The 20,498-nt window shown below is 40.5% G+C and overlaps 1 protein-coding gene across 9 annotated transcripts in view; it reads right to left on the bottom strand.

Moving 5' to 3' along the window:
* Window positions 1-20,498, bottom strand: part of arnt2 (aryl-hydrocarbon receptor nuclear translocator 2) — a 367,704-nt gene that overhangs the window by 296,234 nt on the left and 50,972 nt on the right. For all 9 annotated transcript variants that reach the window (XM_048562709.2, XM_059639326.1, XM_048562712.2 and 6 more), the window contains 2 exons: window positions 17,547-17,760; window positions 14,542-14,755 (listed from right to left, as the gene is read on the bottom strand). In XM_048562709.2, the coding sequence (XP_048418666.1) occupies window positions 14,542-14,755; window positions 17,547-17,760 (428 nt within the window). The remainder of the gene's footprint in view (window positions 1-14,541; window positions 14,756-17,546; window positions 17,761-20,498) is intronic.

Here is a 20,498-nt window from a genome sequence, read left to right as displayed (position 1 = left end):
ATGCAGGTACAGCAGGCAGTGAAGAAAGCTAATGGCATGCTGGCCTTCATAACAAGAGGAATTGAGTACAGGAGCAAAGAGGTCCTTCTGCAGCTGTACAGGGCCCTGGTGAGACCGCACCTGGAGTACTGTGTGCAGTTTTCGTCTCCAAATTTGAGGAAGGACATTCTAGCTATTGAGGAAGTGCAGCGTAGGTTCACGAGGTCAATTCCCGATATGGTGGGACTATCATATGTTGAAAGATTGGAGCAACTGGGCTTGTATACACTTGAGTTTAGGAGGATGAGAGGGGATCTGATTGAGACGTATAATTAAAGGATTGGACACTCTGGAGGCAGGAAGTATGTTTCTGTTGATGGGGGAGTCCAGAACAAGAGGACACAGTTTAAAAATAAGGGGTAGGCCATTTAGAACAGAGTTGAGGAGAAACTTCTTCACCCAGAGAGTGGTGGATATATGGAATGCTCTGCCCCAGAATGCAGTGGAGGCCAAGTCACTGGATACTTTCAAGAAAGAGATAGATAGAGCTCTTAAAGATAGTAGAATCAAAGGTTATGGGGATAAGGCAGGAACAGGATACTGATTGTGGATGATCAGCCATGATCATAATGAATGGTGGTACTGGCTGGATGGGCCGAATGGCTTACTCCTGCACCTACTGTCTATTGTCTATTGTATCTATGACATCAAGAAACACAGGAGTGATAAGTGAACGGGTTTAAGACTATGTTTGGATAAGAGCAGTAGAGTTCTGGATAAACTTAAATTTACAGAGGGTGAAACATAGGAGTCCAAGCAGCCATGCATTGGACATGAATCAACAAACATAGCTTTTTTTGTTTCATTTTCCCTTTTGGAATTCCTATCCCAGCAATACAGAACTCACCTTTTCATTTTATTTCTAAAATACAATACCTTCAAATTAGTTTTATGAATCTTTGCTTGCCATTGTTCAATCTATTAACAAATTACATCAAGCTTTCTTTTCTAAGGTGCTGGCTGTTTCCTCAGTCTTGAACAGAAGTTGGATGAGACCAGAGAATAGTCCAACCGGTTTATTTGAAATCACAAGGTTTTGGAACATTGCTCCTTAGTCAGGTAAAGTAAGAGAGAAGTACACAGGCACAGAATTTATAGGCAGAGAGATCAATGGGCAGAGGGATCAGAAGATTGTACAAACGGTGTGAGTGTAGTGTTGACAGGCTGAGTAATAGGTCGCTGCGGGTGTGAGTAAAGTATCAACAACTGGATAACAAGCAAAGGCCTAACCAAAGTAATAAGTAAACCAAAATTAATTTGGGTAGAGAGATCATAACAATTTATCAAGGTGATGGTGTCAAAACAGGACAGTAAGGAAGATTTTACAGATTCAGAACAGTGTGGAGGGGTCACATGTAGCACAATATGAAACAAAGATCATGGTTGAAGCCATCTTCATGGGTAAGCAAATTGGCTATTAAGCTTCTGCTCAGTGATTCTGCACTGTTGAGTATCTCAAAGACCACCTTGGAAGACACTTAACCAGAAATTAGAGGCTGAAAATCTTTGTCTGCCAAAGTACTCAACATCAACAACTGCCAAATTTCCAGACGCCATCTTACAACTCATCTGCTTCAACCTCAACCACAACATCTTCACCTCTGACAGCCAGTTCTTCATCCAGACACACTGAATAACCATGGGAATCTAATTTGCAGCCCAATATGCCAACATTTTCATGCCAAGTTCAAGCAAGACTTCTTTGCTCCGCAGGACTTCTGACCAACACTATACAGCTGATACACTAATAATATTTTCTTCCTTTGGGCTCATGGAGATGTATCACTGAAACAACTACATAGTGATATCAACAAGTTTCATCCCGCCATCAGACTTACTACGGACTACTCTTTAGAATCAGTCTCATTCTTGGACACACGCATCTCCATCAAGGAGGGAAATCTCAGAACCTCACTTTACCACAAGCCCACTGATAACCTCATGATGTTCCACTTCTCTAGCTCTACCCAAAACATGTTAAAGAAGCCATCCCCTAAGGACAAGCCCTGCACATACACAGGATCTGCCCAGATGAGGAGGAATGCAACGGGCACCTGAAGATTTTGAAGGACACCCTCATTAGAACGGGATACGACGTCAACTCATCAATCGCCAGTTCCAACTGGTCACACGAAATACTGCAACAACCTCCTGAGAAGACAGACAACAGGATTTTATCAATGGAGTACCCTCCCAGTACTTCCCCAAAACAGAGAAAATATGCCATGTTCTCTGCAGTCTTAAACACATGTCATCCGTGAAGACGAGAATCTTGCCAAGCTCAACCCTATGCCTCCATTTCTCATCTTCTAACAACTTCCAAACCTTTAAACAGGCCATCGTTCGCAACAAATTAACCAGCCTTCGGGAGAACATTTATCACAATACCACACAACTTTGCCACAGCAACTGTTACAAGACATGTCAGAGTATCAACATGGATACTACCATCACACATGGAAACATGACCCCACCACGTACATGGCAGATACTCATGTGACTCGGCCAATGCTGTCTAACTCATACGCTGCAGGCAAGGGTGGTCCAAGGCATGGTATATTGGTGAGACCATGCAGATGCTATGACAACGATGAATGGATACCTTGCAACAATCACCAGACAGGAATGGTCCCTCACAGTCGGGGAACATTTCAGCTGTCAAGGGCGTTCAGCCTCCGACTTTTGGGTAAGCGCACTCCAAGGTGGCCTTTGAGATATACAACGCAGAATCGCCAAGCAGAAATTGATAGCCAAGTTCCGTATCAATGAAAATGGCCTTAAACTGTGATTTTTACTTCACGTCATGCTACATGTGACCCCACCACACTGCTCTGTATCTGTAAAATCTTCCTTACTATCCTGTTTTGACACCAACACCTTGATAAATTATTGTGACCACTCTACCCTCATTAGTTTTGAGTTACTTATTACTTTGATTTGACCTCTGCTTGTCGACACTCCACTCACACTATTTGTATCATTTTTTGATCGCTCTGCCCATAAATTCTGTGTCTAAGTGCTTCTCTCTCACTTGACCTGATTATGGAGCAGTGGTCTGAAAGCCTGTGATATCAAATAAACCTGTTGGATTATAACCTCATGTCGTCTGACTTCTGGCCTTGTCCATTCCAGGCCGACACTGGCACCTCCACTTCCTCCGTCTTGATATCACCTACAAACACAACTCTTCTGCGCTAGGGAGGTTAATGCAAGGTATTTACAGTTATTAAAGATGGGAAGGGTCCCAGTATGGAACCATAAAACATTAACAACAATTTCTCTCTTCCAAAGCAGCTTTCTTCCCCTTGTACCTTCCCATTGCTTCCTTTCTTTTAGCGTATTAATAAATTACAACTATTTACCTTTAAAATCCAGTAATCCTATTATTTAAAGAGGCCTCATGTAAGGATGACAGCTCAATATTCAAAATTGCTATTTCATGAAACACAAAGAACCCAAAGCTATACACAACTTGGTGCAATTTTCAGGTATAAGATACTTATGCATCACAGAAATGAACTGCTTCTAGTGCAATTACATACTTTCTCAAGTAAAGAGTTCGAACCCGTACACAAGATTCCAGATGTTACCTTACCTGTACAGCTGCAGCACATCCCAACTTCTATATTCCACTCGCCTTGCAATAAAACTTTTCAATTTACCTTACTAATCACTTGTGTCCTGCCTATCAACATTTTATGATTCATGTACCAGGGCACTCAGGTTACTCTGTACCTCCAGTTCTGTAATTTTTCTCATTTAAATACTCTACTGCTTTCTATTCTTACTGACAAAGTGGACAAATTCACATTAGCCTATATTGTACTCCATACGCATAATTTTTGCCCACTCATTTAAAGATTCTGCAAAGGGATGCAAGTTGTTTATCTCCTAACAGCTTACGTTCTTACCTAGTTTGGTGACATCAGAAAATTTAGCCATCACGTACTTGGTCCATTCATCCAAGAGACTGATATAAATGAGGCACCGCCATTTAATCCTTTTGTACTCCACTATTTACTGCTTGGCAACCTTAAAAAAGAAGTCCATTTATACGGTACCCAGCTTCTTGTTACTGGGATTGGAGGGTTTGAGTATAAGAATAGGCTGGGACTTTCTTCACTGGAGTATAGCTGGTTGAGGGGTGACCTTATAGAGATTTGCAAAATTGTAGGGGCATAGATAAGGTGGATAGCAAACATCTTTTCCCTATGGTAGAGGAGTTCAAAGTTAGAAGGCATAATATTAAGGTAGTGTGAAAAGATTTAAAAGGGACCTGAGGGGCAATATTTTTCACACAGAGTGTGGTTCATATGTGGAATGAGCTGCCAGAGGAAGCAGTTGATGCAGGTATAGTTCAAACATTTAAAAGATATTTAGGCAGGTACATGGATAGAAAAGGCTTAGAGGGATATGGGCCAAATGCAGGTAAATGGATTAGTTTAGTTTTGGAAACCTGGTCAATATGGACGTGTTGGGCTGAAGGGAGTGTTTACATGATAAATGACTATGACTCTATAATTAATCTGCACTTTAGGAGGGGGTGGTTAATTAAGAACAGTCAGAATGATTTTGTAAAGGGGAGATCATGTCTGACCAACTTGATTGAATTTTTCAAAGAGATGACCAGGTGTGTAGATGAGGGCAATGTTTTTGATGTCATCTATTTGAACTTCATTAAGAATTTTGATAAGGTCCCACATGGGGCACCAACAATAGTTAAAAGCCCATGGGTTCCAAGTAAATTTGACTACTTAGATCCAGAATTTGGTCATTTGCATGAAGCAGAAGGTGACTGTCAAGAGGTGTTTTTGTGAATAGAAGCCTGTGTCCAGTGGGGATCTGTGTTGCTGTCCTTACTGTTTGCAGTGTATATAAATGATACAGATGTCAATGTAGAGGGGTAGGTGAGTTAGTTCACAGATGATATGAATTTTCAGGGAATTTGTTGGGGGGGGGGGGTTGACAAATGGTGAGGAGGATAGCCTGGGAATATATGAGGACATTTACAGGATATTGGAGACAGTAGGAACTGCAGATGCTGGGGAATCTGAGATAACAAGGTGTAGAGCTGCAGGAACACAGCAGGCCAAGCAGAATCAGAGGAGCGGGAAGGCTGACGTTTCAATTTCAGAAGAGGGGTCTAGGCCTGAAACGACTGGCTTCCTGTTCCTCTGGTGCTGCTTGGCCTGCTGTGTACATCCAGCTCTACACCTTTTTACCAGGATATTGCCTGATCTGGGGAGTTTTGGCTATCAAGAGAGATTGGATAATCTGGGCTTGTTTTCGTTGAGAACAGGAGTATGAGGGAGGCATGATTCAGATGCTTAAAATAATGAGGGTCATAGATAGGGCACACAGGAAAGATCTTTCCCCTTGGTGGAGGGAACAATGGACGGGGGCATAAATTTCAGTAAGAGCCAGTAGGTTTAGAGGGGATGTGAGGTAAAATGTTTTCACCAGGAGGAAATCTAGAACTCACTACCTGTAACGAAGGTAGAAGCAGAAACTCTCAGAACATTTGAGAAGTAGTTAGGCATGCACTTGCAAAGCCAAGGCATAGAAGGCTGTAAGCCAAGTGCTGGAAATGGGATTTGAATAGGCCAGTGCTTGTTTTTGACCAGCTGAAGCACCTTTTTCCGTGCCTCTATGGCTTTATAATGCCTCCAATGTCTTTGCAATCACCTACTTTAAGACCATAGGTTGCAGGCCGTCAATCTGAGCTCTATGCTCAGATGCTTATTGATCAAATGTCACAATCTCTTTTCAAAAAAACTTGAATCTATCGCCTCCTAAAAGACAAAAATTACACAACAGTAGCCCTACCAAAAACAGTTATGAATAGGCAAACGCCTTCCTACTGTTACCCAACTGATGCCTAGAGATCAACATCGAATTGTATGCACTTGCCAAGAAAACTTCCTGTGCCAATGTACATCCTGCAGCTTCCATGCAATCAAAACAAGCAATTCCTTCAAATGCTGTAAAATATATCCTCTTGAAACTACTATTAAAATGAAAGTAAAATTCACCACTGAAAAATGATACAGTTTGTATAGCATTTTTCCAGAACAGTGGGCGCCTCAAAGCATTTTACAGCCACTGAAGTGCTTTCAAAGTGTCGTTCCTGTTAAAATGCAGGAAACATAGCAGTCAATGTGCGCTGAGTCGTACTCTCACAAACAGCAATCTGACAACTAACGATTCATCTATTGTTAATTGATAGATAGATATCAGCAAGGACACCAGTAGAAGATTCCCTGCTCTTCAAGAGTAACAGAATCAACTACATCCACCTAATTTCTGTGCTCAGGCACAGAGGGAAAGTTGCAGACACAAACCTTCATACTCAAGGGCAAAGGTGTTATGAACCAAGTCGCAGCCGACATTACTGAATCAATTTCGAAATAAATGGCATTGAATGAATTAATAGTTACTTGCTGCATATAAAGTATCATTCATGTTTGGGCAATTCATAAGTGATAATATCATCTCATTCTTACCAGGGAAACAAGCAACTTAAGACCACTTAATGTCACATGCCATTTGATTCCTCCACTAGAGAAGTCGTTTAAAAGATTAATGCACAAACACATTCAGGTAGGTAATGACCTAGTGATATTATTGCCCAACGATAAATCCAGAAACCCAGATAATGTTCTGGGGGCCCAATTTCAAATGATTGAGTAGGGGATATGCCAGGCCATGGAATTTGAATTCATTAAAAAAAAGTCTGGAATTAAGAACTTATGATCACCATGAAACCTCTGCCATCTGTCGAGAAAACCCAACCTGGTTTACTAATGTCCTTCGGGCACTGAAATCGGCCACCCTCATCTGGTCTGGCCTACGTGTGACTCCAGACCTGCAGCAATGTGGTTGACTCTCAACTGCCCTCTGAAATGGCGAGCAAGCCACTCAGTTGCACCAATCGTTACGAAATCTCAAAAGAAAGGAAATTAGGCAGATCACCACACACCAGAAAAGACAGCAGCAGAACAGTTCAATCAACCCTGCAAAGTCCTCCTCGTTATAATCTGAGGTCTAGTGCCAAAATTGGGACAGCTGTTTCACAGATTAGTTAAGGAACAGTCTGACATAGTCGTACTCAGAGAATCATATCTTACAGACAATGTCACAGGCACCACCATCAACACCCCTGCATATGTCCTGTCCCACCAGCAGCACAGACCCAGCAGAGGTGGCAGCACAGTGGTATGCAGTCCAGAGGGAGTTGCTGTGGGAATCCTCAACATTGACTCTGGACCCCATGAAGTCTCATGGCTTCAGGTTAAACATTGGCAAGGAAACCTCCTGCTAAATACCACATACCACCCTCCCTCAGCTGATGAATCAGTGTTCCTCAATGTTGAACAACACTGAGAGAAAGCACTGAGGATGGCAAGGGCACAAAACATACTTTGGGTGGGGATTTCAAACTCCACCACCAAGAGTGGCTCGGCAGCAGTGTTGCTAATCAAGCTGGTTTGAAACTAAGGGACATAGCTGCAAGACTGGGTCTGCAGAAGGTGGTGAGGGAATTGACAAGAGGGAAAAAACATACTTGACCTCATCCTTATCAATCTACCAGCTGCCATTGCATCTGTCAACGTCAGTATTGGTAACAGTGGCCATCGCACAGTCTCTGTGCAGATGAAGTGCCAGTTTCACATTGAGAATAACTTCAATCGTGTTGTGTGGCTCTATCACAGTGCTAAATGGGACAGACTTCTCACAGGTCAAGCAACTCAAGACTGGGCATCTATGAGGCACTGTAGGGCATCAACAGCAGTGGAATTGTAATCCCATACAATCTGCAACCTCATGGACCAGCATATCCCCCACTCAACCATTACCATCAAGCCAGGAGATCAACTCTGGTTCAGAGAGTGCAGGAGGGCATGCCAGGAGCAGCACCAGGCATACCTGAAGATGAGGTATCAACCTGGTAAAGCCACCAAACAGGACTACTTGCATGTCAAACAGCAAAAGCAGCAAGTAATTGACAGAGCTAAGTGATCCCGCAACTTAAGGATCAGATCTAAGTTCTGTAGTCCTGCCACATCCAGTTGTGAATGCGGTGGGCAATTAAACAACCCATTAGAGGAGAAGGCTTCACAAATGTCACCACCCTCAATGATGGAAGAGCTCAGCATGTCAGTGCAAAAGATAAGGTTGACGCACTTGCAGCAATTTTCAGCCAGAAGTGCTGAGTGGATGATCCATCCCAGACTCCTCCAGTGGTCCCTAGCATTACAGACACCAGTTTTCAGCCAAGTCGATTTCACTGCACATGATATCAAGAAATAGTTGGAGACACTAGATACATTAAAGGCTATGGGCCCTGACAACATTCTGGCAATAGTACTGAAAACTTGTGCTCCAGAACTTGCCACTCCCCTAGCCAAGCTGTTCCAGTATAGTTACAACACTGGTACCTACCCGACAATGTGGAAAATTGCCCAAGTATGTCCTGCACACAAAAAGCAGCACAAATCCAACACAGCTAATTACCATCCCATCTGTTTACTTTTGATCCTCAGTAAAGTGATGGAAAGTATCAACAACAGTGCTTTCAAGCAGCTTCTATTCAGCAATAACCTGCTCATGACGCCCAGTTTAGGTTCCATCAGGGCCACTCAGCTCCTGACCTCATTACAGCCTTAGTTTAAATATGGACAAAAGAGCTGAATTCCAGAGGTGAGGGGGAGAGTGACGACCCTTGACATCAAGGCTGCATTCGATCAAGTGTTGCATAAAGGAGACCTAGCAGAACTGGAATCAATGGGTATTGGGGGCAAACTCTCTGGTGGTTAGAGTCATGCCTGACACATAGGAAGATGGTCATGGTTGTCAATCATCTCACTTCCAGGACATCTCTACAGGAGTTCCTCAGGATGATGTCCTTGGCCCAACCATCTTCAGCTGCTTCATCAATGACCTTCCCCCATCACAAGGTCAGAAGTGGGGATGTTTGCCAATGATTGCACAATGTTCAGCACCATTCACAACTCCTCAGATACTAAAGCATTCTGTGTTCAAATGCAACAAAATCTGGACAATATCCAGGCTTGGGCTGACAAGTGGCAAGTGACATTTGCGCCATACAAATGCCAGGCTATGACCATCACCAATAAGAGACAATCTAACCACCACCTCTAGACATCACTGAAACCCCACTATCAATATCCTGGGGGGGTTATCATTGATCAGAAACTCAACTGGGCTCACCACATAAACACAGTGGATACAACAGCAGGTCAGAAGTTAGGAATACTGCAGCGAGTAACTCACCTCCTGGCTCCTCAAAGCCTGTCCACCATCTACAAGGCACAAGTCAGGAGTGTGATGGAATACTCTCCACTTGCCTCGATGATTGCAGCCCCAACAACACACAAAAAGCTTGACACCATCCAGGACAAAACAGCCTGCTTGATTGGTACTACATCCACAAACATCTACTCTCTCCAACACCAATGCTCAGTAGCAGCAGTGTGTACTATCTACAAGATGTACTGCAGAAATTCACCAAGACCCTCAGACAGCACGTTCCAAGCCTACAATCACTTCCGCCGAGAAGGACAAGGACAGCAGACATATGGGAACACCAACACCCTCAAGTTCCCCTCCGAGCCACTCACCATCCTGACTTGGAAATATATTGCTGTTCCTTCACTGTTGCTGGGCCAAAATCCTTGAATTCCCTCCCTAATGGCATTGTGAGTCAACCCATAGCAGGTGGACTGCAGTGGTTCAAGACGGCCGCTCACCACCACCTTCTCAAAGGCAACTAAGGATAGGCAAGAAATGCTGGCCCAACCAGCAATACCCACATTCCAGAAATTAATAGAAAATAAAATCTGACTATAAAATGGAAAAATTAATGACTAATTTATTAGGGAAAGCCAGAATTATATATTACCTTTCTATAGAAGGTTGACTATTGTGTCCATAAATTTTTAAGTCATTGAGTCTATATTTGGAATCACCTACACATTTATTTCTATAACATTCTCAGTTTCTGTACTTTCAAACTGAATTTTTGCCTTTTCCATGGATTTTCCTACATAAAGCTTGTTGTCTCATGATCTCTGCCCAGAAATGGCACCAAGGAAACTCGTTTTGTCAAAGATATACTTGATTCAACCCAGGGATAACGTACTTAGAAAGAATACAAAACAAATGTGACTAGCCAGTGCCACCTCCTGGTTATAGTATAAAGTAGCTCAGCTGTCATTTAATGAAACAATGTCATAGAAATAATTGAATAACTTAAAAGATTTATCCAGATTACTCTAATAACAGTATTTTTGCCTGTTTGGCCTTCTCTATGCTCTAGCACTGAGCTACTCATCGCACTCCACTTGCGAAACTCACTGCCAATTAAAAAAAAGCATTCATTTCCTCACAAGGACCTTGCACACACTCTGTTCCAGGTTATTTCAACTGTTTAAGCACGGAAGGACTAAAATAGAGGTCATGTCACAGTCATGTTTTTGAAGCTGAATTCACAATTACCATCGCCTAATACAGCATAAACTCTTTCAAATTCCAACTCAATTCTTGTCTGAATTTTAAGCTCTGGAATTGTGCATTTTAAATGAATGCACAAGCCTCTGGTGACAAAACGTCGTGCAATTGAAATATGAAGTCGAGCCAGCACCCACATCCTATGAGCCTTTTTGAACATGGATGCCGAATGGCCTGCAGAGATTTCCGCATCTTTTGTTTCTATTTCAGATTTCCAGCATCTTCACTATGTTGCTTGCATTTAGGCCCTAGTATGTTCCAAGGACACTGTACAACTTATCTCAAAGCCAGTTCCACAGTAGTCTTACTCAAAGTGTCAAGTCTGATAGTCCAATTAGGCAATAATTAGAGATCATAAATTCTTTATCAGATACCTTACATCTCTGCCTGGTGCTTACATATTTTTAAAAGATGTTCATGGGATGTGGGCGCCAGCTGGCTGGGCCAACATTTATTGCCCATTGCTAACTATTCTGGAGAAGGTCATGCAGAACTGCATTCATGAAGCACTTCAGTCCTTGATTCTTCTGCCATTAGAAACAGTTTCTCCTCTAGTTTTGTTTAATTCTTTTGTGGGACTTGGGCACTGCTGGCTGACAGCATTTATTGCCTGTCCCTAGCCCTTGAGAAGGTGGTGAGCTGCCTTCTTGACCTGCTGAGGTCCACATACTGTCGGCAGACCGATAACGTCCTTGGGGAGGCAATTCCACTCATAATATTGACTACTTCTGTCAAATCTCCTCTTTGCCCTTTTTTCTCTAAAAGCCAGCTTCTCCAGTCTGTCTACATAAACCGGTTGTTAAAACAGGGAGTTTCCCAAGTTTATGATGTTTTCGGACTTTATTTTTAAACGTAGGGTGCACAGAGGAAATCAAGTGTTCTGTGTTGGAGTCAGCCTGACAGTACACCTGGGGTTTGTTCAGTTGTTAGAGATCAAAGGACGGAGATTGTTTTATCGAGAGGGAATTGCATGAAATTTATGCTTGGAGACAAATCACAGCAATTCCTAAGTCTACAATGAATAGACCCTGAATATTCCAAGCTCCCAGAAACATGTTATAGATATCAAGTTGTAAACTGTTGTGCTGCAAACTGTCCCTCTACTTCCAAGAGGAAAACTGCAATAAAAGATAACTGATTAGCATTTCTACTTAGAGACAAAGCTAACGTGGCTCCTGTTGCCATGGAGGATAAGGCAGAAAAAGCCGTTCTGAGATCAGATTACAGTCTTCTCGATAAACCCAAGTCTGAAAAACAATAATTAATTTTGCATTTGCATTTTCTGTTCCTTGGACAATTTTGTTTCCATGCTGATGACCCTTTAAGAGCTTCAAAATTCATAACAGATCTATTGTGGCACAACATCAGATAGTTTTCAGATATTCATAAAGCACATTAACAAAAACAAATATCAACATTCTTCTGTTATTTATTTAAATAAATCAATCACATTAATCAAAAATAATTTATCTTCACAACCCATGTTGTGTTTTGTTATGGCTTCATACTTGAACAATTATCACATAATTTTGTTCCTAATTACTGTATTTAAAGTCAACTCACTGCCGATATTCTATTGACGGGCGTGCAGTTGGGTTTAGCCCCTTCCCTATCATCAATGCAACTCTACAGACAACTTTCCATATATTACAACAGTGACTGCAGCTCAAAAGTACTTCATTGACTTTAAAACACTTTTAGGATGTCCTGAAGTCATGAAACACATTAAAGGGATATAAATCTTCTGTCTTTAACTTTGGCAACTCTCCTCCACAAAGCCATTTTTCCTTTGAAGATGCTTCCAAGATATGAAACAAAAGATTTGATGTTTATGAGGAAAGGCTTCACATAATGGAACTTGTTTTTATTGGAGATAATCCTGAGAGTATGGGTCTGAAGGGTCAGATTAAACTTTCAATGAAAATAGTATCACTTTAAGCAGCACAAATAATAATCATATGTACCAGCAGTAACAAACTGCCTATTTAGAATCTATGGGCTCAAAACAATAGTAAAACAAAAAGGGTGATATTAAAACAGAAATTAGGAAATAAAAGAGGAACTTGAAAAATATTGGCAAGGAAAACAAATAAAGTTTATAAAATGTAACAAGTTGACTGAGGGAACAGCATGATCAATTACTTACTGGGATGGTGCCAGAAGACTGGAAAATTGTAAATGTTACAAGGATTCTCCTGCCACTGCATTGGCAGGAGATGTCAGCACCACTAACATCATTAATGTGCACCTAGAACTGGAAGCAAATGCCAATTGCACCCACATGCACATATGTAGTGGTACTGATATTGAAGGATGTCTTGCAATCCTCACTACACTTGATATCCCTTGCTCTTATTCCCTGCTGTAGACATCTCAATGCTGCATCACTGCAAGAGACACTACAGGCCCTGTGTCTGGTGGTAGGTGCACAATCTGCAGTTATGGCAATATACACAGTCAATGGGTAAACCTTACAAATAGAGGCCAATTAGTTTAACTTTGGTTATGGGAAGAATTTTAGAACCAATAATCCAAGACACTGTTAGCTATCATTTGGACAAGTGCAAAGGCCCAAATAGAGTTTCCTAGAGGTCAGTGCTGGAACCCCTGCTTTTCCCACTGAATATTAATGACCTAATCTTGCGTACATAAGGCAAGGCTTCAATCTTTCCTGGTTACACAACACTTGTAAGTACTGTCAACTGTAAGGAGGACTGTGACAGGCTTCAAGAAAACACAGGCAGGCTAATGAAGCACAGACATACGGCTGAGAAAATTTAGTGCACAGAAATGCAAAGTAATTTACTTATGCTGAATGAATGAGGAAACACAATCTCAAATAATTCTAAATGGTGATGAAGCAGAGATTTGTGGGAATTTGTGTGCAAAAGTTGTTAATGGTGACGGGAGATGTTGAGAAAATCTTTAAAAAAACATCCTGGGCTTCACAAACAGCACCACACAGTACAACAGCAAGGAAGATGTTATAGCTTTATAAAATATAGGTTTGACGTCAACTGAAGTATTGTAGTCAATTCTGGGCAGCATAATAAATAAAGTGTGAAGGCTTCAAAGCACATGGGAAATTGACGAGAATCCAGGAATAAGATGCTTCAGATCTGTGGATAGACTCTAAAAGTTGGAGTTCATCGCCTCTCACAAGAGAAGGTTGAAGCATTGGATGAAGGTGTTCAAACTAATGAAGGGTTGAGACAGAAGACACAGAGATTTTTGCCAATGGGTTTGCTTTCTTTGAATCAGAGGAAACCAAGTGGATATATATTTGAAAAGCATAAAATTATGAGGGGCAGGGTTACATTGTATAGAAAAGACTCATTTCCCTCTACAGAGAGATAAATAACCTTAGGAATGGTACCACAGATTCATACATTTGAAGTAACTGGTGGAATGATTTGAATAGGGTTGAGGATCAATTTTGTCTATCAAAGAGTGGTGAATCTGCAACCAATTAATGAAAAGGGAAGGAGAGATAAAAACCTTAACTGCACTTAAAAACAAACTTGAATGCACATGAGCAGTGCTTTAATCTTTATAGTGCTACATCTGAACAAGGGATTTGATGAGGATTTGGCTGTTTTGACCACTACAGATACAATAAGGTGAATGGTCTCTTTTTGTGCTGAAATCTGTCGATGTTTCTGTGACTCACCCAAAACCCATTCACCCTCTTGCTCGTGAAAGATCTTTGTGAACTCGTGGATTGGGAATCAAGGTGTAAACAAAGTTCAAATGTTATCTATTCTCAGTCATTTCATTTATTAGATTTTATCTTCTATTTAATTAATTTCTAAAAACTGAGTGTTATCTATTTATAATCACGCAGGTATTTATTAGCCAAACACAAAACTACTTCGGTAGATGTGTTCAGGCAAAGCAATTCTAATACTTAGCTATCATGTAATCTTTATATCTCTGATATGCCAGTCTTTCATTACCAAGCAAAATACATACCAGTCATGGAACTTTCTGATGTAGACAGTTGCTCTCTCAGTTTCTCCACATCATCTGGATGAACCTGATCATACAAGGTACTTCCAAACCATTCAGATTGTGGATGATTTAAAACAGGCGTAACAGAGTCTGAAACATAGATGATTCTTCCAGTCTCAGCTGCAGCTACAAAGAGGAATCCATCTGCTGCCTCCAAAATCAAATGTTTCAACTCCTGGAAAGAGAAAGGAAAATATGCAAGTTAAAATTCAGAATCACAATTCACTGTACCATGCTGGTTGTTTAGTTCAGACATTTCTATGAAGATCCACCATAAAAAGTTAATAACTTATTCTCCCTCATTTGTAGACTAAAAGAAACACTAAACTGAATCCTAGAATGAGAAGGTTGTCCTGTGAGGAAAGATTGAGTAGAATGAGCAAATATGTTCTATGGTTTACAGGACTGAGAAGTGACCTCATTGAAATGCATAAAAGTTTTCAGGAATTTGCTGAGGTGGCTGTTTCCACTGACTAGGGAGTCCAGAGATGAGGATCATAGTCCCAGAACAAGTGGTAAATCAGTTATGATTGAGATAGGGAAAGGTCTTCACCCTAAGATTTGCAAAACTTAAGACTGATCCATTCCAATGGGTTGTAGATGCTTATTGAGTATTTCCAAGCCTCTGGTTGATAGGCACTAAGGAGATAAAGGGGCAGGGTAGAAACATGGAAAAATCAGCCATGATCTAAATGAATGACAGAGCAGGCTCCAGGGGCTGTACGATGTACTCCAGCTCTCACTTTTCATGCTCAAGTCACAGTTCAATATATTTTCTATGAAGTCTGCAATTCAAATTCTCCAATTGATATCATATCTGTTGCCAATTGTGTGGCACTCTTTACTCAAGGATAATGCTCTTTCCACATGCTTCTATTCAACAGCTATTTGACAGATCACCTTATTAACCATTACTTTGAGATAAATCTATAATGTAGAAGCAACACCTGTGGTGTTCAATTTGCAGGGGTAATGAGGGACAGCAAGTACGCAATAAAATAACTTACATTTGAAACAATTGGAAACCATCTTCTATGATCCATCTCATTCTTCTGCAGGGGTCGCAGCACCAAAGGTGCCAATCTTCAGCCAATTCAATGCACTTCATGTTATATCAAGAAATAGCTTAAGAAACTAAATATTGCAAAGACGGTTTGCAGTTTCTATTTGAAACTGTTCATCATCTCCACTTCCATCACACTGTAAACAAGCGGGTTCCAGGTCATTACTACTCACTGCTTAAAAAGCTCTTCCTCCACCCTATCTATAATCTTTCGCCTAAGACCTTAAATCTATGTCACTAGTCCTGTATCGTCAACTAATAGGAACAGCTTTTGTTTGTCCACCTTATTTAAGCCTGTTATCATCCATACACATCTATCATAGTACCTTTCATTTTTTTTTTGTTCTCAGGAAAATAGCCCCAGCTTTTCCAACTCAACTCCGTAGATAAAACCCTTTATCCATAGAACCTTTCTGTTAATTATTTCCTGTACCCTTTCAAGAATTCTGACATCCTTCCTAGTGTGGTCCAGAACTGGACACAACATTCTAGGTATGACCCAACCAAAGCTTTACACTGATTCAGCAGAAATTCAATTTGACAACCTCAAAATCCCATATGCTTTCATAACTCTCAATTATTACAAATAACATTATTACCCAAGCAAAAGTGCTGCCATTGAACCATGGTAAAATGTGCTCCTAACTACACTGGCAGCAATGATTATCTTCTTAAAATCACACTTGAAGTTACGTTTGTCAAGCACTCTACTTACAAAACCAAAATTTTGTATTTGGGCTGTGTGTCAGAGCCAATCAAAGCACTGCTAATAGTTAACCATGCCAAATAAATCATAGCAAGCCTGCATTATACCAATAAATGAAGGGTAACATAAATACTATTTATTCAAAGTTATCACAAGTTAAATACGACACAAACATTTTCATTGACAATATATTAAAAATCTCTAACACAATTAACACCACCACAAATTCGGGTAATGAAATTAATATTTAACATCAATCGATGGAATCTAAACCATAAGTCAAAGACTAACTGAAGTGCATCTCAATATCTCAGCTTTAAGTAAACTTTTATTTATGAAGTGCAAGATTACAGTATGACTTAACAGAATTAATTGTATTCAGCAGATCTAACATTTGGCCAACATTAAGGTCGACCCCAATTTTCTAGAATATTTAGGTCAAGTATTAATTACAGCTCTTTTTCAGTGCTCAAGACTTCAGAGATAATTGCAGCTCCCTTTAAATTTTACTCTATCTTTTCCCAAACCCCATATAGACATCTGGCAACTACAGAGCAATGACTTTACACACTTTAGCTTCCACAAGGAAAATTCTGCTTTAGGACACAACCAATAAAAATTAGCTGCTCAGATCATTTGGACTATTCATGAGGTGTATTCAACAAGGCAGCCACACATTAGAAATGATTATTGCTTGATTTCTCTTAGTTAAAAAGGAGACCATGAATTTCCTTGTTGTTTGGTTGATTACAGTAATAATGACTAAAGATATACCTTTGTCAATGTTAGAATTCCTTCCCTTGAGGACTGTTAAGCCATCTACCCAAGCACATTACACAACAGCACATCAATCAATGTTTTGGTGGACTCCTTTGTCAAACTCTCATCAAGGATCAGAACAGAGTTTAATTGGAAATGCATTAGCATGTTTTTCTGCAGTCATGATTTCTCAATGTTGTAAGGATTTTCCTTTTCAGTATCCTAGATGAGCAGAAGTTTTCATTTTTGCACCTCACGTTCAGAGTAATGACAAAGAATACCAAACAAATAAGTAACTGAAATGAAAACAGATGATTAAAACAAAATATGCATCAGTATCTATGGAGAAAATGGACAAGCAACAGCAGTGGAGAATCTTGGTAATTCCATACTGTAAACCTCTATGACTCTATCCAATACTCTAATCTGAACACGAACCTTTTCTGTTAGGAATGAAGGCTTATAGGCACCATCAGTAGAAGTATTTCCAGTTCCCCTTAAAGACTTCATATGTGACACAGCCATCCGTAAAATAGTCAGTTTATCAGGTTTACGTGCTAAAGCACTGCATGTTGGCACCATGTCTGACAATTCTGTGATGTAGGCTGTCATCTTGTTTCGACGTCGTCTCTCAATTTCACTGTGGTTCTCTCTGCAGATTATAAAATATTAATTATAATAACGTTAAACTGGAAAAAAATTATAAAAAGGAAATATTCCAGTTAGTGGTCTATAAATTATTTCCAATGACATTGCCATATTTCAGGGTTTCTGAATATTCTGATATTCTGAAAAGCAGCCATAATCATTTTGTTACACAGCACTCAAAGTAGAATAACTGTTCGTAACGTGACAATTAAAGTAATCTCACAAAAGTTAAGGAAGAGAGCAAGGTGAAAGAGAGTGGAGACAGCAGTTTCATAGAGAGTCGGACAGAGCCAGGGCAGGAGCTTTTCAACATTCAAGACAGCATAGAACAGCAGCTTCTTAAACAGTGCAAGAGACAGCAGGGTCAGCACCGTCATAAAAAAGCAGGAGACAACAGAATAGCAACTTCTGAAGCAGTGCAGGAGAAAAAATGGGAACTGAAGGTCTCACTAAGACTCAGCGAACAGAGTGCAGGTCAGCAACTCCTGAAACAGAGCATGGAAGCAGAAACCTCAGAGTAGGAGAGCATAGACACAGCAGTTTCATGTAAAGCTGTATACAGCAAGGGCCTGGGCTTCTCATACATCATGAGGCAACATGGGGATCATAAAGGGAAGAATCCACTGCAATGAGAAGGACAGTGGTGGTGATAGATAAAATCCAGCAGTCTGTGTCTACAAGCTGTTTCTGCATGTCACAGCTGAAAATTGGTCAGTGATTGATGGGTATTTCCTCCATATTATTTTTGATTGGTCAACCAATATAAATCAAGAGATGTTACAACGGAAGAGTAAAATTAAGATATTCGCTTAAAATAATTAGCATCCAAATTAATTAATTAAATAAAGATGCTTAGGCAGGAAAAGTGTTACAAAAAGCTATAGTATACAGTATCTGGTTATCACAAGTTCATACACAGTGCTCACACCTGCACAAGCGTTGGCTTCTCCAGGAACTTCAGCTCAGATTCAATGTGCTGGAGTCTGAGCATCAGAGAGAGAGTAAGGTATCTGAACACTGTGTTTCAGGAGACAGTCACACCCATTAGATTAATTACATTAAATCTGGGGGTGGGGGAGGGGGTAGGGGCTGGTGGTAGTAGTGGTGGTCATCTGTGGTCAGTGACAAGAGGCTGAGACTGTGATTGAGAGAGATACGGGGATACAGTGTGGTCAGAAGCACAGGTGGGCCATTGATAAGCATACTGGCCACAGCATCAGGATACAAAGCACCATGCAATTTGGGTGGAGGAGTTTGAGAACAGAAATGTACTTCTAACAGGGGATAGCACAGGCAGGTAAATGCACAATTATTCTGTGCAGCAAAGACAGATAACCCCGAAGGGTGTCCCGTCTACTTGGTGTCAAGGATCAGTACGACTCTTTTGGGCTGGAGAAAAACTTGGAGTGATACCAATAACAATAGCTCGAGGCTAAATTAAAGAGCCCGACCACAAATATAATAAACTCCAGGTGACTACACAAGCCACAAGCAAATTGGTGTAAACAGGAAGAGGAGTAGGCCATTCAGCCCCTCGAACATATTTCACCATTTAATGTATGATCTGTGGCTAACTCCATATACCTATCTTTGGTCCGTTTCCCTTAATATCTTTGCTTCATAAAAAACTATCATTTGTGGAAGAGAATTCCAAACCTCTGCCACTCTTTCTGAGCTTCCTAACATCTCTCATGAATAGTCTAGCCCCAATTCTTGGACTAAGCTCCCTCGTTCTGGAATCTCCAACCAATGAAACTAGTTTATTTTTATCGATTCTGTCTTCTCCTGATAGAGAATAACATAATAACATTAGAGAGAAAAACACAGTGTTCAAAGATTGGTGGGGGTGAAGGCACTGGCAGGAGTACTGCGAAGAGAAAGTTGCTCCATTGGGATGGGCTTCATTTGAAAAAAGCTGGAGCTGATGTCCTAGCAAATTATATAACAAGGGCTGTATATTGAGATTTAAATGAATTCATGGGGCAGGATGATTCAATTGAAGAGAAGTTTTTTAAATATCCTAATGAAACAAAAGACCAGAGATGCAGAGTAGTGAAAAAATAAACAATAATGTAGTGTAGAATATATGTGCAGAGTGCAGCAGAAATTAGTGGTAGATTAAGTAAGAATGGTGAAAAGTTAAAGTTTGAATGCATGTACCATTTCTAAAGAGATTGAGTTAGTGGCACAAACAGAAATGAATGAATATGACTTGATAGCTAACATGGAGGTATGACTGCAGGATGACCAAAATCAGAAATTCAGAAATAATGAATAGCCAGGTAATGAAGCCAAGGTGAGTGTAATCTATAAGCCCTCAAAGAGCTGCCTCACTGTAGGATAAAGTACAAATTAGGAAATAATATTGGTGCATAAGAAGGCATGACATCTATGTTGGCTGATTTAATCTGCAAATTGACTGGGCAAAGCAGATGGGCAAGGCGAACAAGCAAAATGAATTTGCACAGTAGATCAGGAATTGTTTCTTAGAGCAGTATATCACAGGACCTGCTTGGGAATAGGCTATTTTGATCAGATAATGTGGGATGAAGTAGGTTAATAAGAAATCTTGTACTTAAGAACCCCTAGGGGTAGTAATCACAATGTGGTACAATTTGAAATTCAGTTTGGGGGAGAGCAATTCAAATCTCAAATCAGTGTCCTCAAATTATATAAAGTAAATTATGAGAAAGAGTTGTCTGAAGCAGGCACAGAAAACAGACTAAGGGGAAGACCAGTGGA

The sequence above is a fragment of the Stegostoma tigrinum genome, chromosome 33, assembly GCF_030684315.1.
Source record: "Stegostoma tigrinum isolate sSteTig4 chromosome 33, sSteTig4.hap1, whole genome shotgun sequence".
NCBI lineage: Eukaryota > Metazoa > Chordata > Chondrichthyes > Orectolobiformes > Stegostomatidae > Stegostoma > Stegostoma tigrinum.
This window is presented reverse-complemented; position numbering and strand designations above follow the sequence as displayed.